The sequence below is a fragment of the Antechinus flavipes genome, chromosome 2 (genome assembly GCF_016432865.1).
Source record: "Antechinus flavipes isolate AdamAnt ecotype Samford, QLD, Australia chromosome 2, AdamAnt_v2, whole genome shotgun sequence".
Lineage (NCBI taxonomy): Eukaryota > Metazoa > Chordata > Mammalia > Dasyuromorphia > Dasyuridae > Antechinus > Antechinus flavipes.
In genome coordinates, this window is record NC_067399.1 from 258,447,989 (window position 1) to 258,469,176 (window position 21,188).

At 44.5% G+C, this 21,188-nt stretch overlaps 1 protein-coding gene across 4 annotated transcripts; it reads right to left on the minus strand.

Annotated features, from left to right (window-relative positions):
- Window positions 1-2,823: 2,823 nt before the first annotated feature.
- Window positions 2,824-16,850, minus strand: LOC127549065 (ectonucleoside triphosphate diphosphohydrolase 8-like). 4 transcript variants are annotated; one of them, XM_051976855.1, is made up of 11 exons: window positions 16,317-16,850; window positions 15,999-16,069; window positions 12,618-12,763; window positions 12,009-12,126; window positions 11,635-11,785; window positions 10,829-10,988; window positions 10,404-10,637; window positions 8,731-9,003; window positions 7,304-7,414; window positions 6,724-6,861; window positions 2,824-3,487 (listed from the first exon to the last, which is right to left on the minus strand). In XM_051976855.1, exons 3-11 carry the CDS (start codon window positions 12,735-12,737, stop codon window positions 3,308-3,310), a joined length of 1,485 nt encoding a protein of 494 aa, XP_051832815.1. In that variant the 5' UTR covers window positions 12,738-12,763; window positions 15,999-16,069; window positions 16,317-16,850; the 3' UTR covers window positions 2,824-3,307. The 4 variants fall into 4 exon arrangements, with proteins under 4 accessions (XP_051832815.1, XP_051832813.1, XP_051832812.1 ...); XM_051976853.1 differs by having other exon boundaries at window positions 8,731-9,006; window positions 16,336-16,849; XM_051976852.1 differs by having other exon boundaries at window positions 8,731-9,006; window positions 16,317-16,849.
- Between the last annotated feature and the right edge of the window lie 4,338 nt (window positions 16,851-21,188).

Below are 21,188 nucleotides of genomic sequence, written 5' to 3' on the forward strand. Positions count from 1 at the left end.
CAAAGGAGGGGATAGGGTGCTCCTAATTAGAGATCTTGAAATAGAGATTGAAGGAATTTTGGGTGGTATGGTTTAGACTATCAGTCTATCCATAAACAGTTATTAAGCACCTAAAACATTCCAAGTGGTGTGCTAAATAGTTTGGCTGTTGAGGTCCCTTCCAACTTGAAAATATGTGATTCTGTGACCAGATGATCTTTAACATCCCTTGCAGTTCTAAACTGACATTAGTATAATCTATGTCCTTTCTGGTCTTTTTTTTTTTTTTTTTTTTTTTAACATATTCTCCCAAAATCTAGAGTCAGCATCAGAACATGTTTGACTCCCCTCACCTTGTTTGTCACAGACTCTTTATATTTGCTTTCAATTCGGGTAACACCCAAGGACTCCTGTTTCCTTTCTCTTCCTAGGATTTAACACTTTCCACCCCTTCTTTTATTGTCTCCTAATTTGTTTCTCTGTTTCCCCTTCTCTTAACTGTCATGCATACCTTAGGCCACAAGAGGGTAGCACTGTCTAGGATACTTTTCACTGGAGTCCAAGTCCTATTGCTTCCTAACAGCCAAGTAGGCACAAGTCTCCCAGTTCTTATTGAACACTGTCTGATTTTCATGGGGCATTAGTGACTTGAAAAAAATAAATAAATGTATGTTCATTCCCAATTTGGTGCATAGGGAGCTTAATTTCTATTGCACTAAGAGCTCTTCCCAACAATGAGACCCAAATGTTCTGGGAATCAGTGACTCTTAAGGTTCACAGGGTTTAATTGCCCTACAGATAGAAAAGCACTAAATAGAGGACAGAGAGGGAAATCAGGGCTCAAGGCATCCTTTCCTCATGTATAAAATTAGGATAATGATGGTATATACTTCTCATGGTTGTTGTGAGGATCAAATGAGATAATAATATAAAAGCATTTCATAAACCTAAACTACTAGATAAAGGCTATTTATTATTATTATTTTGCTATATAATATAATATTATACATTTTATTTTTTATTACTATTCTGAAAATCTTTTATTCACCTTCTGCTATATATCAATGCCCTTACTAAACTATTACACCCAGAACTTAATACAGTACTTCATATATGGTCTGATTCTCCATCCTTCTCAAGTGCCTTGAGAAAACAGTCTTGGTCTGCCAAGAGCAGATACAGAACCCACCAGCTTAGCCCAGCCCCATTTGTTATGGCCTTGTTGTTGTTTTGGTGGGGAATAATGATATATAAATCTCCAAGATTAAATATGGAAAGCCCTAGTGGGGCAGAATGGCTCTCACAGCTGGTGTTGAAAGTATCATAGGACTTATAAGCTGAGAAGGACCTTGAAGATTTAAGTTTAAACCTCCTATTTTATTAAGAAGAAAATTGTAGCCCAGCTAAGTTAAATGATTTGGCTAATGGCACACAGTAAGTGGAAAAGCCCGGGTTTAAACTCCTGAGTATCATTTATATGTGGTTCTTAACCTGAAATCATGGGTTGAATTCAATGGGTACATGAAATTGGGTAGGAAAAATCATATTTTTATCTTAATATAATTAATATCCTTTATAATCCTATGTATTTCATTTCATGTATTTTAAAACATTTTTCTCTGAAGGTGTCCACAGGCTTTCCAGACAGCCAAAGGTGGCCCATGACATAAAAAAGATGGAGTCCTTGATCTACATATTCAGCCATCCATAAAGATTCCTAGTTGCCCTCCAAAAAGTAGTCACCCTCTGCCTCCTCACTACTGAATTCTCTAAGTAGATGACTTCTTTTAGGGACAAGGGAGCCCACTAAGATTCACCACCCTGATCAGAACATGAATTTTTTAGCAGAAGATAAATGAATCCAGGCCATTTGTGCCACGTTTTCTGGGGCTGTGTTACTCAGGCACAGCTTCCAGTCCTATCGTTGTACATTGGAATCACCTGGGCCTGAACAATGCTTCACTCCCTCTTGCTTTGGATGTTTGGAGCTCTGGACAGTGTGAATCATCAGAGATTACCCCCTCTTCACTCTAACCTAACATTCCCTCTTCCAAGCTGATAACAACAGCAAAACAGGGAAAGGGGACAGACTCGGAGGGAGAGAGGAGAATGCAAAAACAAGAGTTGGAGGCTCAAGGGACTTGAGGAGGATTTCAGAAATTAATGTATTGGATGCTCTAAGGCTCTATGAGTCGCCAAGTTTCCAGTGGGAAGTAATAATTCCTCATTTTTTCTCCCCATACTTTGGTCTCCTCAACAAGGGAATATTTCCCATCTCACTCCTTGTAGATCCTTCATCTTTTGTCTTATTCTCTTCTGATCCCCACCTTCCTCCATCTGCCCTCCCTTTTATCAGTCCTTCCCTTTTCTTACCACTTTCACCTTCCACTTCTGCCCTCCCTTCTGTTAGCATCCCCTTTTCCTTTTCTCTTTCCTCCTTTCCTATAGAGTAAGACAAATTTCTATACTAAACTAAGTATGTATGCTATTCACTCTTTGAGCCAAACCCAATGATTCAAACAAGGCTCATTTCCTTCCCTTCTTTTCTTCTATTGTAATAGGTCTTTGTGTTCTACCCTAATCTCAGGACCTGTGCCCTGACCTGGGTAGTGGGTAGGTTAAGATGTTTATGCTGGGAAGGGGAATGCTACACAGAAGGTATTCTCACCACCCTGAGAACTCCCGTGCCCCTGCCCATGATTGAAGGCACTCAGATGTGAGGGCCGTGATGGAAGGCCCAGCTTGCTGTGGGGGAGCCTTTAGTCAAGCAGTCAGTCCCGTGAATCAGGCATCTGGCTTCCTTTCTCCTCCCCACAAAGCCCCTGCTTATTACAGTCAGACATCTAGATTGGAACAATCCTAACTTTAATTCAGATTTCCAAAGGGGGATCCTGAGCCTTCAATATGCAGATCTTTAGAGCATCATTCCACTGACTCCCCGCATGTGTTTACATGAGTACATAGCATCTTAGGAAAGGTCTCCCCAGGGGAAGATTGCATGGGAACCCCATAATCTTTCTCCCCTAACCAAGGCCTACGGTATAAATAGAACGGGAGGATGATGAGGGGACCTTTGGGAACGAAGCAGTGACAATGATGGGAGAAGTGAGGTATGAGAATGATATGTGGAGTGGAATGGTACACACAGGAGGTGGGAAATATGGGAAATATCAGGGTGCTTGTGAGCCACCTCCTTTCCCCCATCCAGCAGCCACCTTGGCCTCCGGGGCCAGGGGTTGAAAATGACCCTTTCTTGAGCCAGAGGCAGGAAGATAGGGACAGGGCAAAACCCTGAGCTTAAGCCTCTGTTCAGTCAGGGAGAGCTCCCTCAGAGGAAGACTGCCAGCAGCAGGATCAGCAGCAGCACCAGGATAAGCATGAGGAAGATGATGGAGGCAACCCAGGGCCCCTCCTTCTGGATCCGAACCCGGGTGGGAGCTTCAACTGGAATGATGTTGGTCAGGTTCAGCATATATCCAAGGGTCCAGCCGATTTCTGTCTCTGAAGCCTGGCCAAGGGACAGAGGAATTAGAGCAGAGGCTGCGCCTAAGAACCCCTATGCAACCAGAGAAGGTGGAGCCATACTTCTCTTACCCTGGGCCCTAAAACTGTGTGTGATTCAGAGGTATATTATCGCTAAGGGAATTCTCAGAGCCATTTAACTCAGGCCAAGGCCAGGCAGAAACTGGAGGCTTGCAATTTCCTTCTGCAGCTTATTATGTTTTTAAATAAAAAGGAACAGAGGAAACAGGGTTAAGTGACTTGCAGGGTCACACAACTAATAACTGTCTAAAATTGGATTTGAATTCATAAAAATAAGTTTCCTGACTCTAGATTCAGCACACTCCACTGCATCACTTAGCTATTTTACATTAAAATAGTACTTTCCAAAACTTATATCTCTATCTCTCAATAACCTATGTACAAGTATGGTTATCACCATTTTCAGATAAAGAAAATGAGACTCAGCAAGGTCAAGTGATGACTAGTTAAAGATCATAACAACTAACAAAAGGAAGACCCAGGACTCACATCCAGCTTCTCTGACTGCAAATCCAATAATCTTTTTTTATTACTATTAAAGCTTTTGTTTTTCAAAACATATACATGGATAATTCTTCAACATTAACCCTTGAAAACCTTATGTTCTGATTTCTCCCTTCTCCCACCCCCTCCCCTGGATGACAAGTAGTCCAATATGTGTTAAACATGGTAGAAATATATGTTAAATTCAATATATGCACACACATTTATACAATTATGTTGTTGCACAATAAAAATCCAATCAAACCAGAAAAAAATGAGAAAGAAAATAAAATGCAAGCAAACAACAACAAAAAGAATGAAAATGCTACATCCAACAATTTTTTCATTGCAGAATAAGGATGCATTTTGAGAGAAAAGAGCCAAAGGGGCATTTCAAAATTCTATGGAATCCCCAAAATCATCTAGTTCACCCCCTCATTTAAATAAGAGTGAATTAAATATGTATAGAAGAATTGCACATGTTTAATTAACATATATTGGATTATTTGCCAGCTAGGGGGGAGGGAGTGGGGAGAAGGGAGGGGGAAAAAATTGGAACACAAGGTTTTGCAAGAGTGAATATTGAAAATTATCTATGCATATGTTTTGAAAATGAAAAGCATTAATTTAATAAAAAGGAAAAAAAAAGAGAGAATTAAAGAGAATTCTCTCACCTAAAGAAAGCTCTGGAATTTGGAATGCAAGAACCTGGACTCAAATCCTTATTCTGTGATTTATGACCTCTGCAGACAAGCCACTTCTCATGTGTGAGCTTTCATTTCCTCCTCAAATGATGGTAGTGAACAAGATAACCTTTCAAGTACCTTCCAGTTCTAAATATAGAATCTCTGGATTCAGGGAACCCCTAGCTCCTCCTAGTTAACCAGAAAGTCTCACTTCCCTTCTTCTTCTCTGTAGATCAGAGTCCTGTATCCTCCCACTAGACAGCTGTTCCTATGTTTCCTGTTTGTTTTTTGTTGCTACTTGGTTTCCTAGGAAAAGTTCCTTACAAGAAAACTTTAACTTCGTCTCTGTTAAGCCCAAAGTGAAAGGTTGTTTGCACATTTTACTTGAGGTCATGAAGGGAAAGGCAGAGACTTGGGCAGAAATGAAAGAGAAGGCAGGGGAAACCAGGGATTTTACAGGATTTGACATCAAACATCAGCGCCCTTCTCATTCTTTTGGTATTCCCTAAAGCCTCCTTGAAGGCCCTTGTCTTCAGGACGAATGTGTGGATTTCCCGCCTGTTGCCTCCCAAAACCTGGGCTTCCTCCAGCCTCAGCTTCCTGCCTAACACTCCTTTGTTACAGACTATGCCAGTCAACTTGACATGAGCAGGAAGGAGCCAGGAGTGGAGGAAATGAAGTGGGGAGAGTGGTACTAAGTATATTTTCCATATACTTGATCCCCAGATAACCCATAACAAACTGCAGTTCCCATGGATTCGATGGTCTTCATGCTGATGTTTCTCAAATTTGCTTCTCATCTCAATGTTCACTTCATATCTCTAACTGCTCACTGGACATCTCAAATTGAATATCCACAGATATTTTCAATTCAATGTGTCCAAAACAGAATTCATTGCCTTTCCCTCCAAACTTTCCCTTCTCCCTAACTTCCCTCTTATACTGAGGGTTCTACCATCCTTCCAGTTACCTAAGCTCCCCACATAAGTGTCATTCTTGACTTTTTACTCTCTTCCCCTTTCTAATAGCTAATCTCTTGCCAAGACCTTAATATCATCTCTCAATACACATCCTTTTCTTTTCTAACCCCCACCACCTTGGAACACTCTTAAGAATGGACTATTGCAATAACCTGCTGATTGATTGCCTTATCACAAGGCTCTCCCAACCTCAGGTCATCTTCCACTCAGCTGTCAAAGGAATTTTCCTAAAATGCTGATATGACTATATTACTCCCTATTCTAGGAGCTCCAGATGCCTTCCATAGCAAACATAAAATCCTCTGTTTAGCATTCAAAATCCTTTCTAACCTGCCTTCCCTCCCTCATCTGTACAGTCTTCTCACACGTTACTCTCTGCCCCTCCTATGTGGCCCAGGGACACTGGCCTTCTTACTGTTTCTCAAACAAGACTCTTCATTTCCTGACTGGGGACATCTTCACTAGCTGTTCCCCATACCCAGAATACTTTCGCCTCATCTCTGCCTTCTGGCTTCCTTGAAGTCTCAACTAAAATCTCATTGTCTAGAGGAAGCTTTTCCCAGTCCTTCTGGGAATTAATTAGCATTAATGCTAACGCTTTCCTTCTGCTGATTTTTTTTCCCAATGTGTATATTGGAAATACATACCAAATAATGTATGTAGCTTGTTGTCTCCCCCATTAGATGGAGAGTTCCTTGAGATTAAGGACCATCTTTTGCTTCTCCCTTCTCCCTATATTCTCAGTGTTTAGCATAGTGAGGGCTTGATAAATGTTTATTGACTTATTTTCAGATCACACAGAGGCCAATTACTAGCAAAAAAAATAGTCTATTTTGTGTAGAGAGAGAAGTAAATACAGGGTTCAGACCAATCTTGGTTCCTTCTTTTGTGGGGAAAAAACATGCATTTTGTCAAATTTTGCTCCCTTAGGTAAGGAACTTAAAAGGGAATAGCCAGAGAATTGAGAGAGTTCAGGGTTCTAGCCCCCTCACACATACTGTAGGGAGGCATTCTTATAACTGTCTCCTCCTATCCCAGGGACCCACACTCACTTTCTGTTGGAATCTGATGGAGGTCCAGCTCTTCTCAGAGAACTTGTAGCCTTCCAGGAGGAGTATGAGGATATAATTGGCATTAGCACAGTAATCTTGCAGCCATTGCTCCTTGTATTTGGGATAACTATCAGTCACCTGAAGATGAGTGGACAGGGCCATCTGAGAGCCTGTCCCGAGGTGGGGAGGAGACTTTTGCCTCTCCTTTCCACGGACAAGCAGGCCCCAGACTTGGCTGGTAGAACGAATACAGGCTGACGGACAAGTTGGGGGCCTTGGTGCTAGTGGTTCTGCTCTGCCTAAGGACTGTCCAGATTCTAAATTTGGGCTGTTCATAATCAGACAGTACCGCCTCCCCTTATATTATGCTACAAGAATGAGAGACTAAATTCATCTAATAGCCGACAAGGACTCCCCAGGTATCTAAATCTGACTTTTGATTTCTGGCCTCTGGCTACTGGGGCTCACAACCCACCCAGCAACCCCCCTCCACCCACACAAATCCCCCCCCACAAATCAGCGTGGTTCCCCGGGAATTCCCAGGAACCTGGATCCCACTCTCATTTATTTCTGAGCTCACATCTTTCCAACTCCGGTGGCAGTACTGTTCAATGATGTTCTTGACCTCTGACAGAGATTGCCCTGAGGTGATGTTGAGGAAATTAAAGGTATAGAAGAACGCAGAGAAAGCCTGCAGGACAAAATCAGAGGATGGGGTGTCAGCAAGCCCAGGAAAAACCAAGAGCTTGCCCAGATGGAAGCAGCGAGTCAGTAGGGACAGCCAGCTCTGCTGTCTCCCTACCCTCCTTGGGAATGCTTCTGATATAACATTAGTGGCTTGCTATAGTCCAGAGTCAAATTCAAATTCTTCTGCCCTGGCATTCAAAATCTTTGCAGTCTTCTCTAATTTTTCTCTCCCTCTTTTCCTCCTCTCTGTATCCCTCTCTCAAGCTCTTCCCCTTTATATTCACTAATCATATCCTGGCCTGTGGTCCTGCCTCTGTGAGCTCATGCTGTTCCCACTCCATGGCATGTCCTTTCTCTACCACCAGTATCTCTTTCACTTGCTTACATTCCTTTTTGCTTTCTGCTGAGGTTGGGGTTAAGGGACTTGCCCAGAGTCACACAGCCAGGAAGCATTAAGTGTCTGAGGGCAGATTTGAACTCAGGTCCTCCTGACTTCAGGGCTGGTGCTCTATCCACTGCACCACTTAGCTGCCCCAACCTGTTTCCATTCCTACCGATGAAATAGCTTAACACAGCACTGGCACATAGTAAGTGGGGAATGCTTGTTGACCGACCGACCTTATATAGCGCTTTGCTTTTTTACATTCTAATGCATTTATTATATAATATTAACAACAAAATGATAAACAAAATTATCTTATAAAATTAAAAACAATGCATTTGGAAGGAAACTTCCTCTAACAATGCAGGTCAACATTGTCTCCACCTGAGCCATGAAGAGGTTATGATTTATCCAGGGTCTCTTAGCCAGGATATAACAAAGGAAAGACTTGAAGCCAGATTTTCAGATTCCTAAACATCTCTCATACTATGCTGCCTCTCAATAGAAATATTGTCTTATTTTTTAACCAAAGAGGAAGCTATGGTTTGGAAAGATCACTGATTTACTCATGATCCCCCTTCAGTTATATGCCTGAGGGAGGACTGGAAGCTAGACCTCCTGACTCCCAAGTTAGCATTTATTGCACCACGCAGCTTCTCATTGTACATTAATGTCATTTATGTGCATGGCTTGGTTCTGTCTCACCACTGGCCTATAAATAGATAATTTATGTATGTAAATAAAACCTTGTATTTCTCGCAGTATCTAGTACACTACTCTGCACCCAGCCGGTGCTAGATAAATGCTTGCTGCACTACCCCAGCCTGAGAGGTAGCCTGGGAAAGGCAGCCTTGGGTGGTTGTCCCCAGAGACCTCAGTTGATATTCTTCCCCTGCCCCCCAGATCATCACCCCTGCTTCCCAAGGACCCAGACTTACAAAGAACTGGCCGCTCACGTTGGGCTGGTAGGTGCCATTGAAGGCACAGGGAAGATGGGGACCACAGGCAGTAAAATTGAATATGGCTCTGATGGCTTGCTGGCACTTGGTGACATTGCCTGTGCCCATCAATGTCATCTTCTGGTTCAAGTTGAAGCCACTTGGTTGCAGGTAGGACGTGCAGGGACTATCATAGATAGACTGGGCCATCACGCTCTTCTTAAAGCCCTTGTGGTAACAGGGATGCTCAATCTGGCCAGGGGTATTCTGCAACTTCTTGAGGACATGGAGAATAATAAGAGTGTAGCTTCAAAAAAATTTTTTTAAATAAGAAAAAAATAAAAAAAGAGTGTAGCTTCATCAAGCCTCAAGATGGGGCAGGAGAATACCCAAAGATGCCAGTTCAACTCCTCATTTTTCCCCATCTCTTTGAAGGAAGCAAACTCCATCCTTAAGAGTATGCATCTCATGAGCTTCATCACTGATGGCTACCCAGTGGCCAGATGCCATGTGCCAGCTCCAACCTTCCTCAGCAGGCATCTCTCAACTGACACTCAACCAGAATCTCATGCACTCAATCTACTCTTGCAATACTACTCTTTCAAGTCCATCTAAAATCTCACTTCCTCCAGGAACCCAAATCGACCCCTTTAGCTGCATCAGAGTCCAACATTCTGATCTATGTTGTTCACCAGTTTCCTCCTGTAGGTGTTATATTCCTTCCCCTTTCCCTACCCCAGACCCTCAGCTATGCAAGTGAAGACTGTCTCATAGAATAATAATTTGGGCCTGAAAGGGACTTTAGAGACCAACACATTCAACCCTCTGATTTCACAAATAAAGGAACTGAGACTCAGAGAAGACCCAAAGCTAGTAAGAACAGAAACATGTTCCGAAATGAGATTTTCTTACTCTAACTCCATTTCACCCTACTGTCTCTTCGAGACTTTCAGATCCCAAGGAATCTGCTCTTTTTCTGTCTTCCCTTTTTTGTTATTGTTCAGTCATATGTAAATTCTTCATAACCTCATTTGGGGGTTTTCTTGGCAGAGATACTACAGTGGTTTGCCATTTCCTTCTCCAGCTCATTTTACATATGAGGAAACTGAGGCAAACAGAGTAATATGGCTTGTGCAAGATCAGACAGCTAGTAAGTATCATGATCTGAGCTCATTAAGATGACTCTTCCTACTCCGGGCCTTTAATTCTATCCCACATGACTACCCCAGTCTCCTAGAGCAGAGATGCAACTTATTCTTTTTCATTCTGGATGTGATCCTCTGTCTCCTCTAGGTTGTGAACTTTCCAAGGGCAGGGAGAGTACCTTATATTGTTCTTGTGAAAGAACCCAGAGGAAGCATTTAATATTTGTTGATGTTGAATTCATCCCCCTGATGCGGGGCAGGGTTACCCAGGATTATCAAGAAGGACTCCATTGGTACTTCAGGAATTTGGGGTTCGGGAGATAGAAACATGGGTCATACCTTTGCAAAATTTTTCTTAGGACTTTGTGTTATTGCTATTCACCAGACTAAAAAATGTTGTCCCTACTCCCTGTGAATAAATCCTATGATACCCCTGCCAGCATCCCCTGTCCCCTATTATGCAATGTTCTAACAATGTGCACCACCATATCCTTCTGCTCCATTCCCCAAATTCTTCAGGGTGCTCACCTGGCTTAACTTCATGATCACTTGCTTCATTGCCTGGGCCTGCCCATAGCACAGGTAGCTATGTGTATAGATGGAGTAGTTGAAGCCATACAGACGGAAATGGGAGGCAGTGGCTGAGTCTGCAATGGACTCACTGGGGAAGAAGCTGATCTGGGTTGAAGCCCCTCCTAGGTCCAGGGCTCCAAGCATCTTGGTTGCGGGAGGGCGGATCCAGCCTCCATTCTTTATTGAATACTGTCCATACAGAGGCAATGTTAAAATAAGCCCTATGGAGGGTATGTGGTCTGGGGAAATCAAGGGCTCTAAAGGGAGGAAGTGGGTAGGGAATATTATTTGAGGAGTTAGATGGGATACAAGAAAGACCAGGGCCAGGATAGCAGGTAGGAAGATCAGAGCCTTCAGAGAGATCAGGGCGTGGGAAGAACCTTGGTGAAGGTATCCAGGAGATAATTGATGGTGATCCAACCATATGCTCCCTCCTCAGCACCAGAGATGATCCGAGCTCCTTGGAAATCCATGGGGTACTGCTGGATGGTCTTAGCTACCTCAGCCAGAACCCAATCAGCAGCTTTTGGGTTCTGCAGGCTAAAAGAAAGTTCAAAAGTCAATTTCCCTCTCCTCCTCTACTGTACTCCGATACTCAGGATCTGTCAGGTAGGGGACCAGAAAGGTAAAGGGAGAAAGAAAATTTCCAGGGAGACAGGGAGGGAAGAGTCCCAGAGTAAGCAGGGATGGGAATTCTCAGAACAAGAGATATCAGGTACAGTTCAAAGATTTGGAAGGGATCTCAGAGGTGGTTTGGTTCAGTTCATCTATTTGTCTATGGCCACTCAAAGAAGTAGCAGAGCTGAGGTAAAGGAAGCAGAAAAGTAGAGTTAGGGGATCATAAGTTGGCGTGGTAGTGGTAGAAGTAGCCCAATAGAAGGTCTTGGGAGTTGGGAATCATAAATCCAGAGTTGGAAGGCACCTCAGAGGTCAACTACTCCAACCCTCTCATTTTACACATGAGGAGCCCGAGGTTGGAGTCACTTGGCCAAGATTAACCACATCGTGGCAAGATTTGCACCTATGGCCTCCTCTCCCTCCGGAGCTAGCGAGCACTCTTTCCATTAGATCACCCAAATTATTCCACCTGTTCCCCTTTTCTGCCTGAGGGGTGGGAAGGCTCGGGAAGGAGTGCAGGAAGGGTGGGGCCGGGAGTAGTATAGACAGCCCTGAAAGGAGCTAGTACCTGAGGATTCTCATCCCCGCTGTCGCACCCAGGTACACGGGTGTCTGGGCCAGTTGTGCGGCTGGGATCAACTTCACTGCTTCGTCTAAGCATGACCGCAGGGAACTTCCCGCCGCCTCTGGGTTGCGAGCATAGCTGGAGATGCCGTCGCCTGCAGGCGGAATCATGTGGGCGCCCGGGCAGGTGTGCGCGAGCTCAGGTCGGGCAGGGAGTGAATGGGAGCTGGGCCAGGGAAGGACGGGAGAGGCCGCGGACCGCGGAGGGATACCCAGGGGCAGAGTGAGCCTCAGAGACCCACGGGCATTGCAGGGAAGGGTAGGGGTGGACCCCGTGAGGTGCCAAGTACACATTGTCTCTCCCGCCCTTGGACAGACCCTCCACATCACACGTCATGGTCTGGCTGACCACGCCTGTGTTGTTCTCCTTGTCCGACGGCCACTGGTATACGAAGAGGGATGTGTGCGAGGAACCAGCATCAAACACGAGACCGAACTGAGGGATGAGTAGGAGAGGGGAGGCGGTTTGGGGAGGTCCCAAATGGTAAGTTTGAGGGTCAGAGATTTGGGAAAGTAATAAGGAGAGAGGGTTAAGAAGGGAAAATTTGGGAAGCTTAAGAAAGGGATGGGGAGTATCAAAGAAGGAAGACTTGAGGGGCTCAGAAAAAGTGAGGAGGCTGATGAAGCCGAAGTTTGGGGAGAAAGGGATTTGGAGATATAGGAAGAAGAGGAAATGGGGATCAGGGAAGAAGGATATCAGGATATAGAGTTTAGGGGCTCAGAAAGGAAAATTTTGGTCTCTGTGGATAGTGAAGGAAAAAAGGGAAGGGCTTTAAGGTTCAGGAAAGGAAATTTTTTATGTTAAATTTGAGGGGTTAAAGGTAAAGAAAGAAAGATCTAGGATCCTTGGGGAAGGGATGGGATGACATAGACAAGAGGTTAGGGGATGAGATAGACAAAAGGAGGAGGGCTATGGGATGTAATCACCTTGGTTCCTGGAGGAAGGGTGGTGTTAGTGGCTAGAAAGGTCAGCACCAGGGTAATAACTGTGCAGACAGTCAGGGCCAATGTAATGGAGAGCACACAGCGCTTCATATCCAGCCCCATTGGCTCAGCAGCTTCAGATTCTGGAGCTATAAGGAGGAGCCAGTGAGTCTAGACTGACACCCAACTTATGGAATCCCCTGTCTGAATCATTCTACACAGACCCCATCTCCCTATACCCACTGACCAATTCTTCCTTCTTCAGCTCCTACTCCAGAAAAATCTCATCTTGCTGCCTCTGCATCTTTCTTCCTTCTATACCAGGCAAATGTTTCTGGTGAATGAAGGAGGCCCTTTTCTCAGGGATGCCCAAGACCTGATCCTCCTTCCCATAACCAACACCTCCCTTCCTTTCCCCTGGGCCATTAGCACAGGATGCCATATGACAAACATTCAGATCACACAAAACACAGCCATTCCCAAAGTCAGGGGAGAAGGCTTTGCCTTAAACCATCGATAATCTCTTGTCTGGGTGTAGGCTGCCTGGCAATTATAGCCTGACACAAAACAAAGACATCAGCCTACCTGCGCCTTTCATCCTAGTCTATTCAACTCACGGACACCACCATTGTCAGCATCTAGACTAGTCAGAGAGGAAACCACTCCCGTGCACTCTGGTGGGCCCAAGGTGTAGGAGTCCTGGGAAAATGACTATTCCACAAACAAATTCCACAGCAATTCAATTAAATAAATATTTATCAACTACCTTTTGGTGCCTATTGCCCCCCAAAGGTGGGGCTATGATCCCACCTGGGCAGAGAGGGGGGAAGCCAGAGCTCAGGAAGTGGGGGGCTTGGCCTGGGTCTTGGTAGGGCTGCAACATGAAGCATAAAGTTAAACTTCCTGCCTCTTTTTGAGGTCTGTTGGTGAGTCAAAGTACAGCATGAGACACTTAAATCTAGTGTCTCAGACCAGAGCCCAGGGGAGGAACTCATACACACCACCCATCCTGTCCATCAGCCTTTGCTAAAACCATAGTCCTTTCACACAGAACTTTGGAAGCAGGAGGAAATTTAAGAAGAGGGATGGGGAGTTAGAGGGAGGATGGTTCCATTTTCAGCTTCATGGGTGTCATGGTCAGCTCTTGCCAATAACCTCAGTAAAAGACATTTTATTTTCTTATGGGAAGTTTCTTTTTCAGCTGGAAAAGAAGTAATCAGTTAAAGGAAATGCACCTAGTGTTCCCTCCTGGTTCAAGAAGTACAGTCCCTTTCCCCAACTCTACTTAGGACTCAAGCATGAGAATTCTGGCCAAAAATAGGAGAAACCAGGCGATGGCCTTTAGAACATAAGTCTTTGAGGTCACAGCCCATCCATAAAATGTAGCTAGAAAAGGGATTGGACAGTTGATTTCATTGGGACAGGGAAGTCCCAGGTGGTTGGCACCTTCTCTCTAACTTACAATTTAGAGAGCTGCCTTATTCACTGAGATGACATGAGAAGCAGCCAAGGGGGACTTGATCCTAGAACTTCTTAAGCTCATAGTCAGTCTTTTATTGACTGTATTATAAAGCATTTTCAAGATAAGAAAGATAAGAATGAAGTTTGGTTCTGGTTTCTATATCGTGATGGATGGAATTGACCATTAAATTTGGTCTTTATAAGGACCCAGGAAAGGTCCATAGAGGATATTTGCATCTGAGAAGCCTGAAGAATCCACCTCCCCACCCCTTTTTGAACATATCCTGCCTACTTCAGCTAGTCACTTCTCATTCACCCAGATGCAGCAGAGAAAGGGGCAACTTACCCCTTAAGCGAAGCTAATTTTCAATTTCTAACAATATTCTGAACTGGCCATGTCCCATTCTGCTTCCATTTTCAAAGTAGAGTTTTCACTAGAGTTTAAATGCAACCAGCACCTACCTTGATCCAGGCCAATAGAATTCAAATCAGACTGAAGTCATAAATAGGAATAAGGGGCAGTCAGTCTTTAGGGCTATACTGATGCTCAGTTTCACCTAGTTAGACAGATGAACTTGGCAACTTCTCAATCAACTTAAGTCTAGAAGGAGATGGATCACCATCCTATTCTCCTTTCCATTCTTTAGTCCTTCCAGAGTCTGAAGGGAAATTAATTTCATCCTCCCCTTCTCCAGTCCCCAACAGTTGTATTCTGGGTTTTTATTTTTTGTATCTGTCACGAACCATCTTTCGATGGATTCTGAAGCAGAGCCTCAAGGAGACTAGTCAAATGGGGTTCTCAAGCTGTCCATCTCCATTCAGTGTTTGAAGAAATGGGGAGACAGTAAGAAACATTTCCCTATCCTACTGCCCCAAGGAATTCCCAGAGACCATTTGGAAGCACAGGCCCTTCAGCTCAAGGAAGAGAAGAGATACAGGGCTGAGGCTGAACAGGGCTGTTTCTCTAGGGTAGGAAGAAAAAGAGAGACTAGAAGATTTTCTTTTATCTCCCCAGAGATACCACATTGGACTTTGCATCTTTTCGAAGTTCTTTCATTTTCACTGCCTCCCCCCTCAACTCTTCCCTATGGACATATTCCTGACTATAGGCTTTTCCTCAATACAGTTCCATGTATTGTCCATGTGCTGTCCATGTGCTGCTTAGTTCCTTCTGACTCTTCCTTCCCTCTTTCTTCCATAACCCCCTCTCCAGTTTGCTTTGTCCTTTTTCTTCTCCCAGTCTATCCAACACTTCTTCCCCATGGGGTGCATGATAGAGAAGCTCCTTTACGATCCCAGGTCCCATGACTGAGACCAATCAGTCCCCATCCCACCCTTCATACCATGCTCTGAGGGAAGTAGATAAGCCATAGGTTAAGGGTCAGGACTCTTGGATTCTAGTCCTGGATTTGCCAGGACTGATTCTTGCATTTCCTGTGCATCTCTTTAATATCTCTAGGAGACAATCTTGGCGCATTTCTCCAAGCATACATTCATAGTGTATGTCCAAGAGTGCTGGATTTGTAATTAAAGGACATAGACATGAATTTTAGCTTTGCCATTTACTATGTGTGAAATTAGACAGATCTCTATGACCTGTTAGCCCACATTTTCTCCTTTTGTAAAAACCATGGGGTTAGACCGAATGGCCTTTTCCTTTTTTTCCAGCTCCTACATTTTATGAGTTGGGGTCAAACGCGGCAGATCTGGGGTAGACAACACCTCTAGGGTTAGTTTCCCTCCTTCTCCGATTTATTTTTCTTCTCCTAGACAAAATTCGGTCTACAGGGAAAGGGATATGAGGTATTGAAGCAGGGCAGCTATAGAACAACAACTCTTCCTCTTTTCCCCACAATTCAATGACCCCTCGGACAATGGTTGTCTTTTTGAAAATGAGCACGGAGCATCTCAAAGACGACTTACCTGAGGTGACCAAATGCGAGCACCCCTACTACGGTGAAGATCCAGATCCTTTGATTTTTGGAGTAATGCAACTGTAAGGACGACAGGAATTTTATGCAGAAGAGGTGGAAGTTAGGAAAGAGAAGAAACCTAACGGAGTGGGAAAGGAGGTGGAAGGGAGGAAGAAAGGACCTGAGGCACGTGGTGATAGTTGGGAACCTGGAACTCTGGGTTCTTCGCATTCTGGAGCCCCTCTCTTTTTATTCTCTGTTCCTGGGAGAAGGGGCAAGGAGGTAGGGATAGAGGATCACCAACTTCTCTGAAGGGGCCCAAACCAACCTTCTTAAAACCAGGGTACCTTGCCTTCCCCTCTCTTCCCGTACTCAGGCTTCAGCTCAGTGGCCAGCTAGGATCCAGACTCAGGCATTTGCAAGATTCCCTGACGACTCGAGAAGCCGGAACCAGAGCAGAAATCTTCCGGACTTGAATTGCTGGGTGTAGTCCAGAGTGGGGTACAGGGACCTTAGACAGCTCTGTGTACCCTCTCCTGGGAACCCTACTTCGTCTACTCTGTCTGTATCCCTACCAGGACAAGAAGTCAGAGGACAGCTCCTGAAACCTAGCAAAGCTGAGCGCGGGAAAGATCCGAGGTACGAGCGCACTCTGACAGCCTCAGAGTCCAGTTCCCTCTGTGCTAGCAGTCGCCCCAGGCTCTCCTCATCGAAGGGGTCGGGGATCCCGGTCCCTGCAGGGTCTGGGCTTGGATGGATGCTGTCCGATGCCTGGGAGGTCCCTGGGTGAGTGCTGGAGGCTTTTGGGCGGCTTTCCAGAAGGCGGCAACCATCTGGGGGCCCCCTTCCCTTACCCCTCCCGAGCTTGAGCCCGCCCTTCCTGCCCCTCCTCCCCACCCCCACCCTCAAGGCTGGGGACGACGGTAGTGGTGGGAACCATCTTTTGCCTGGCCCTTGGGCCAAACCTGCGAGATCTTATAATAGCGATTTTCATTCGTGCAACAATATTTATTTAATGTCTACAATGCGCAAAACATTGGACCTGGTTCTGGCGGGGGGGGGGGGGGGGAAGAGGGAAGGAAGATATGATGTGGATATGATAAAGTCTCCACCTTCATGAAGCTCACGGTCTAGCGAGGAGCCTGAACCCAAATAGCCACAACGCACCGTCACACAAGATAAGTGTTTTAGAGAAGTACAAAACTAAGTCTTAAGCGAGGACCTACGGGTGTAAGAGAAGGGCTGAGATGGACGGAACAAAGGCCCCTGCCCAGCCCCGACGCTCCAATTTGCTTTGGCCCGGAACCAGGAGAAGTTTTCTGGGGGGTGGGGCGAGAGGAGAGCGGCAGGTGTCCTGACTCCTCCTCCGTGCCTTGGTCTTGATTGGAGAGGCTGGAGCCCACCACATCTCCTTTCCCCCGCCCTCCCTCTAGTCCCCCGCCTACCTTGGGATGGGGGGATGGGTGAAGCTGTACTGACTACTGCTTGCACGGCTAGGGGCTTCGGGAACGTGAAAGGCGGAGAGAAGGGGCTGCTCTCTTCTTCCTTACTTCCACCTGGGTCGACCTCAGGTGGGGACCACACCCAGTTGATCCACTGATGATCAAAGCTAGGAAACCTTAGCCGCAAATAAAAAAAGTAACCTTTGTTTCCGGTGGCTTTTTGTTTCGGGCCATCGCTCCTGAAACTGCAGAACTATTGCGGCCCCGAGTTCAGTGCCAGCCCAAGAAAGGCAGCTCGTGCTGGCCCTGGAGTCCGGGAAACCTCTCGCGCTGTTGAAGACCGGTCTCTGACACGTACTGGCTGTGAAACGTTAATCAAGTAGGTCACTTTACTTCCCAGTGACCTAGAAAATCCGCTAAGACCCTAAGGGGCCGAGAATGCCCGAGTTAAGGGAAATCCTTACACCGATGGACTCGGGAAAGGTCACGTGCTAGTGTCTGAGATAGGAAAAACCCGCCTCAAACATCAGTCCTCGTGGACTTCATAAGCTATCATAGAAATATTACACATACAAGTGCATGAAACTAGGGGAAGTGTAGTAAGCTCATGACAGATCAGTAAGTGATTAGAAAGGCGGAGGAGAGAAGCGTGGGGGGAAGGTCATTTGGGGAAATCTTTTGGAAGAAAGGCTTCTTAAAGAGGGAACGGGATGACTACAGACTTCAGAACGCTTCTGATTGATGCGGCCACATTTCGGAATTGTAGAAGACTGGAGATAGTTTGTCTCTGCCTGGAAGCTTGCTGATAACCTAGAGGTGCAGAATGAGACATATTTTCAGAAATGAATGTTGGGTTGCTTACCTATACTTAGGGTTTGGGGGGTGGGGGAGTGTGAGTTTTTGGCTAGTGAGAGAGATGCAAGGAAATAAGAAAGCAAAGGAAGAAATGGAAACAAAATTCAACAGGGAACACAAGCAGGAAAATCCTGTTGTTCCTTTGATAAATATAATATGTACCTTCTAAAGGCAAAATGCACATAGGAAAACCGAGGCTCAAAATGGAGATATGATTTGTTCAGAGTCATACAACTAACCAGGGACAGCTGGATTCAGACCTAGGGCTACTGACTAACTCCTAAACCGCATATTCCTTCTCTATTATGTTTAAGCCTAGCAGATCTTTCACCAGTATCAGCTTGAATTCTGTCCATTCCAGGATTTGTGAGGAGACTTTGAGGCAGGTGAGGCTGGGATCAGAGCTTCCCAGAAATCAGGATATCAATATCAATAGTCTATGCCTGGACCTGGCACACATTTGCAAGACACTTTTAAAAAAAAATTTTATTATAGCTTTTTATTTACAAGTTATATGCATGGGTAATTTTACAGCATTAACAACTGCCAAACCTTTTGTTCCAATTTTCCCCCTCCTTCCACCCTCTCCCCCAGATGGCAGGTTGACCAATACATGTTAAATATGTTAAAATATAAATTAAATACAAAAATAAGCAGATATGTGCAGTTATTTTGCTGTACAAAAAAAATCGGACTCTGAAATAGTGTACAATTAGCCTGTGAAGGAAATAAAAAATGCAGGTGGACAAAAATAGAGGGATTGGGAATTCTATGTAGTAGTTCATAGTCATCTCCCAGAGTTCTTTCGCTGGGTGTAGCTGGTTCAGTTCATTACTGCTCTATTGGAACTGATTTGGTTCATCTCATTGCTGAGGATGGCCAGGTCCATCAGAATTGATCATCATATAGTATTATTGTTGAAGTATATAATGATCTCCTGGTCCTGCTCATTTCACTCAGCATCAGTTCGTGTAAGTCCCTCCAGGCCTCTCTCTATTCATCCTGCTGGTCATTTCTTACCGAACAATAATATTCCATAATATTCATATACCACAATTTACTCAGCCATTCTCCCATTGATGGGCATCCACTCAGTTTCCAGTTTCTGGCCACTACAAAGAGGGCTGCCACAAACATTCTTTGCAAGTCACTTCTTGCCCCTCTGAGTCTCAATTTACTCTTCTGTAAAATAAATTGGAATAAATTTCATAACGGCCTTTCCAACTGTTATGTTGAACATTTGTCCCCTACAAATTCCTGATGAATTTCATTTCTGAAAAGAGACATTTATGATCACCATTGTGATTCTTTTTAGTTCTTTACATGTTGTGATGTTTGTAAGACTCTTGCTCCACCATCCCTCTTGTGAATTAATATATTTTCACTGACCTGAAATGCTCATTCTCTTCTCTCTCCCTCTCCTTTGCCTCTGGGCTTGGATCTGGCTCTGTCCTAAAACCCACCTTTTACAAGAATCCTTTCCTAGTATCCCTAAATGCTAGTTCCTTCCTTTGATTGATCATTACCAATCGATCTTGTCTATAACTTGCTAATATGTAATGGTTTGCATGTTGTCTCCTCCATTAGACTAAGCTTCTCAAAGAGCAGGACTCCTGCCTTTCTTGGCATTGATGGTGCTTAGCCCAGTACCTGGCACACAACAGGTGCTTAACAAATGCTAGTTGTTGTTGATGATGATTAAATTCATAATTTTTAAAAGGCTTTTTGGAGGAGGAGGCATCCAAGCTGCTTGAAAATGGGAAGGTTTTCAGTAGGAATTGAGAGTAATGGTGGGAGTACTGGACAGAATTAGGAAAACCTGAATTCATATCCTGCTTCTGATACTTATGTACTAGCTGGTAATTAAGCATCAGGAGACACCACATGTGTGACTCTTTAATCTTTTAAGGTTTCAGTTTCTTATCTGTATAATGAATGGGATTATAGATCCTTTAGGTTCCCTTCTAGCCCCAAATCTGTGATCTGAAGTTACCTGATCTTTCTGACCTTCAGTTTCTGCATGGGGATGGAGGCAAGATGGATAATAGAAGTACCTGGAGTTCCTACTTACCATAAATAGTCCCTAGCAGCAAATGAAACGATATAAGAAATTGGCCAACTTTAAAGTAGGGGTTCAGAACCTTTTCAGTGGCATGGGGCCCTTTGACGGTCTCAGGTAGTTTATGAAGTCCTTCTCAGAGCAATAGTTTTAAGTTCATGAACTAAAATATATGGGAACCAATTATATTGAAGTATTTAAAAAAATATTTTGAAAACAGGTTCACAGACACTGAGTTAAGGACTTGGCTTTAAAAGGCTTGGTTTTGCAAAAAGGATCTTACCTAACCCCTAGAGGAGCAGGAAATATCAAAGAGTACACAAATTTAGCAACTGTACTTTTTTAACAGGGTAGAAGTGGCTGAGGGCTGTTAGATTTGAGCAGTGTATAAAACACTAGGCCTGGGGTCAGGAAAAGTCATCTTCCTGATTTCAGATCTGGCTTCAGACATTTACTAGCTGTTGTGACTCTAGACAAGTCACTTAACCCTGTTTGCCTCAGTTTCCTCATATGTAAATTGGGCTGGAGAAGGAAATGAGTTGGACATGACTGGATCACAAAAGTGATCTCCAAAACAGAAGGTGAGAGGGTGGGAGGAGGGGGAAGCAGGGGGAAAACTCCAGCTCTGATATTAGTCAAAGCATAAGAAAAAACATTTAGTCCAAGATTGATTTGGAAACAGAAGGACTGCTGTCTGGGAGTTCTCTCTCATCAAGAAATCCCCTCTACTTCCTCCCACCTTTTCTGGAAGACTAGCTTGACTTCTGCCCTCCCCCTCTTCTGCAGATGGCAACACTTCCCCACTTACAACAGAGATTGAGTAAGAATTGTACTGCTTCCTTCT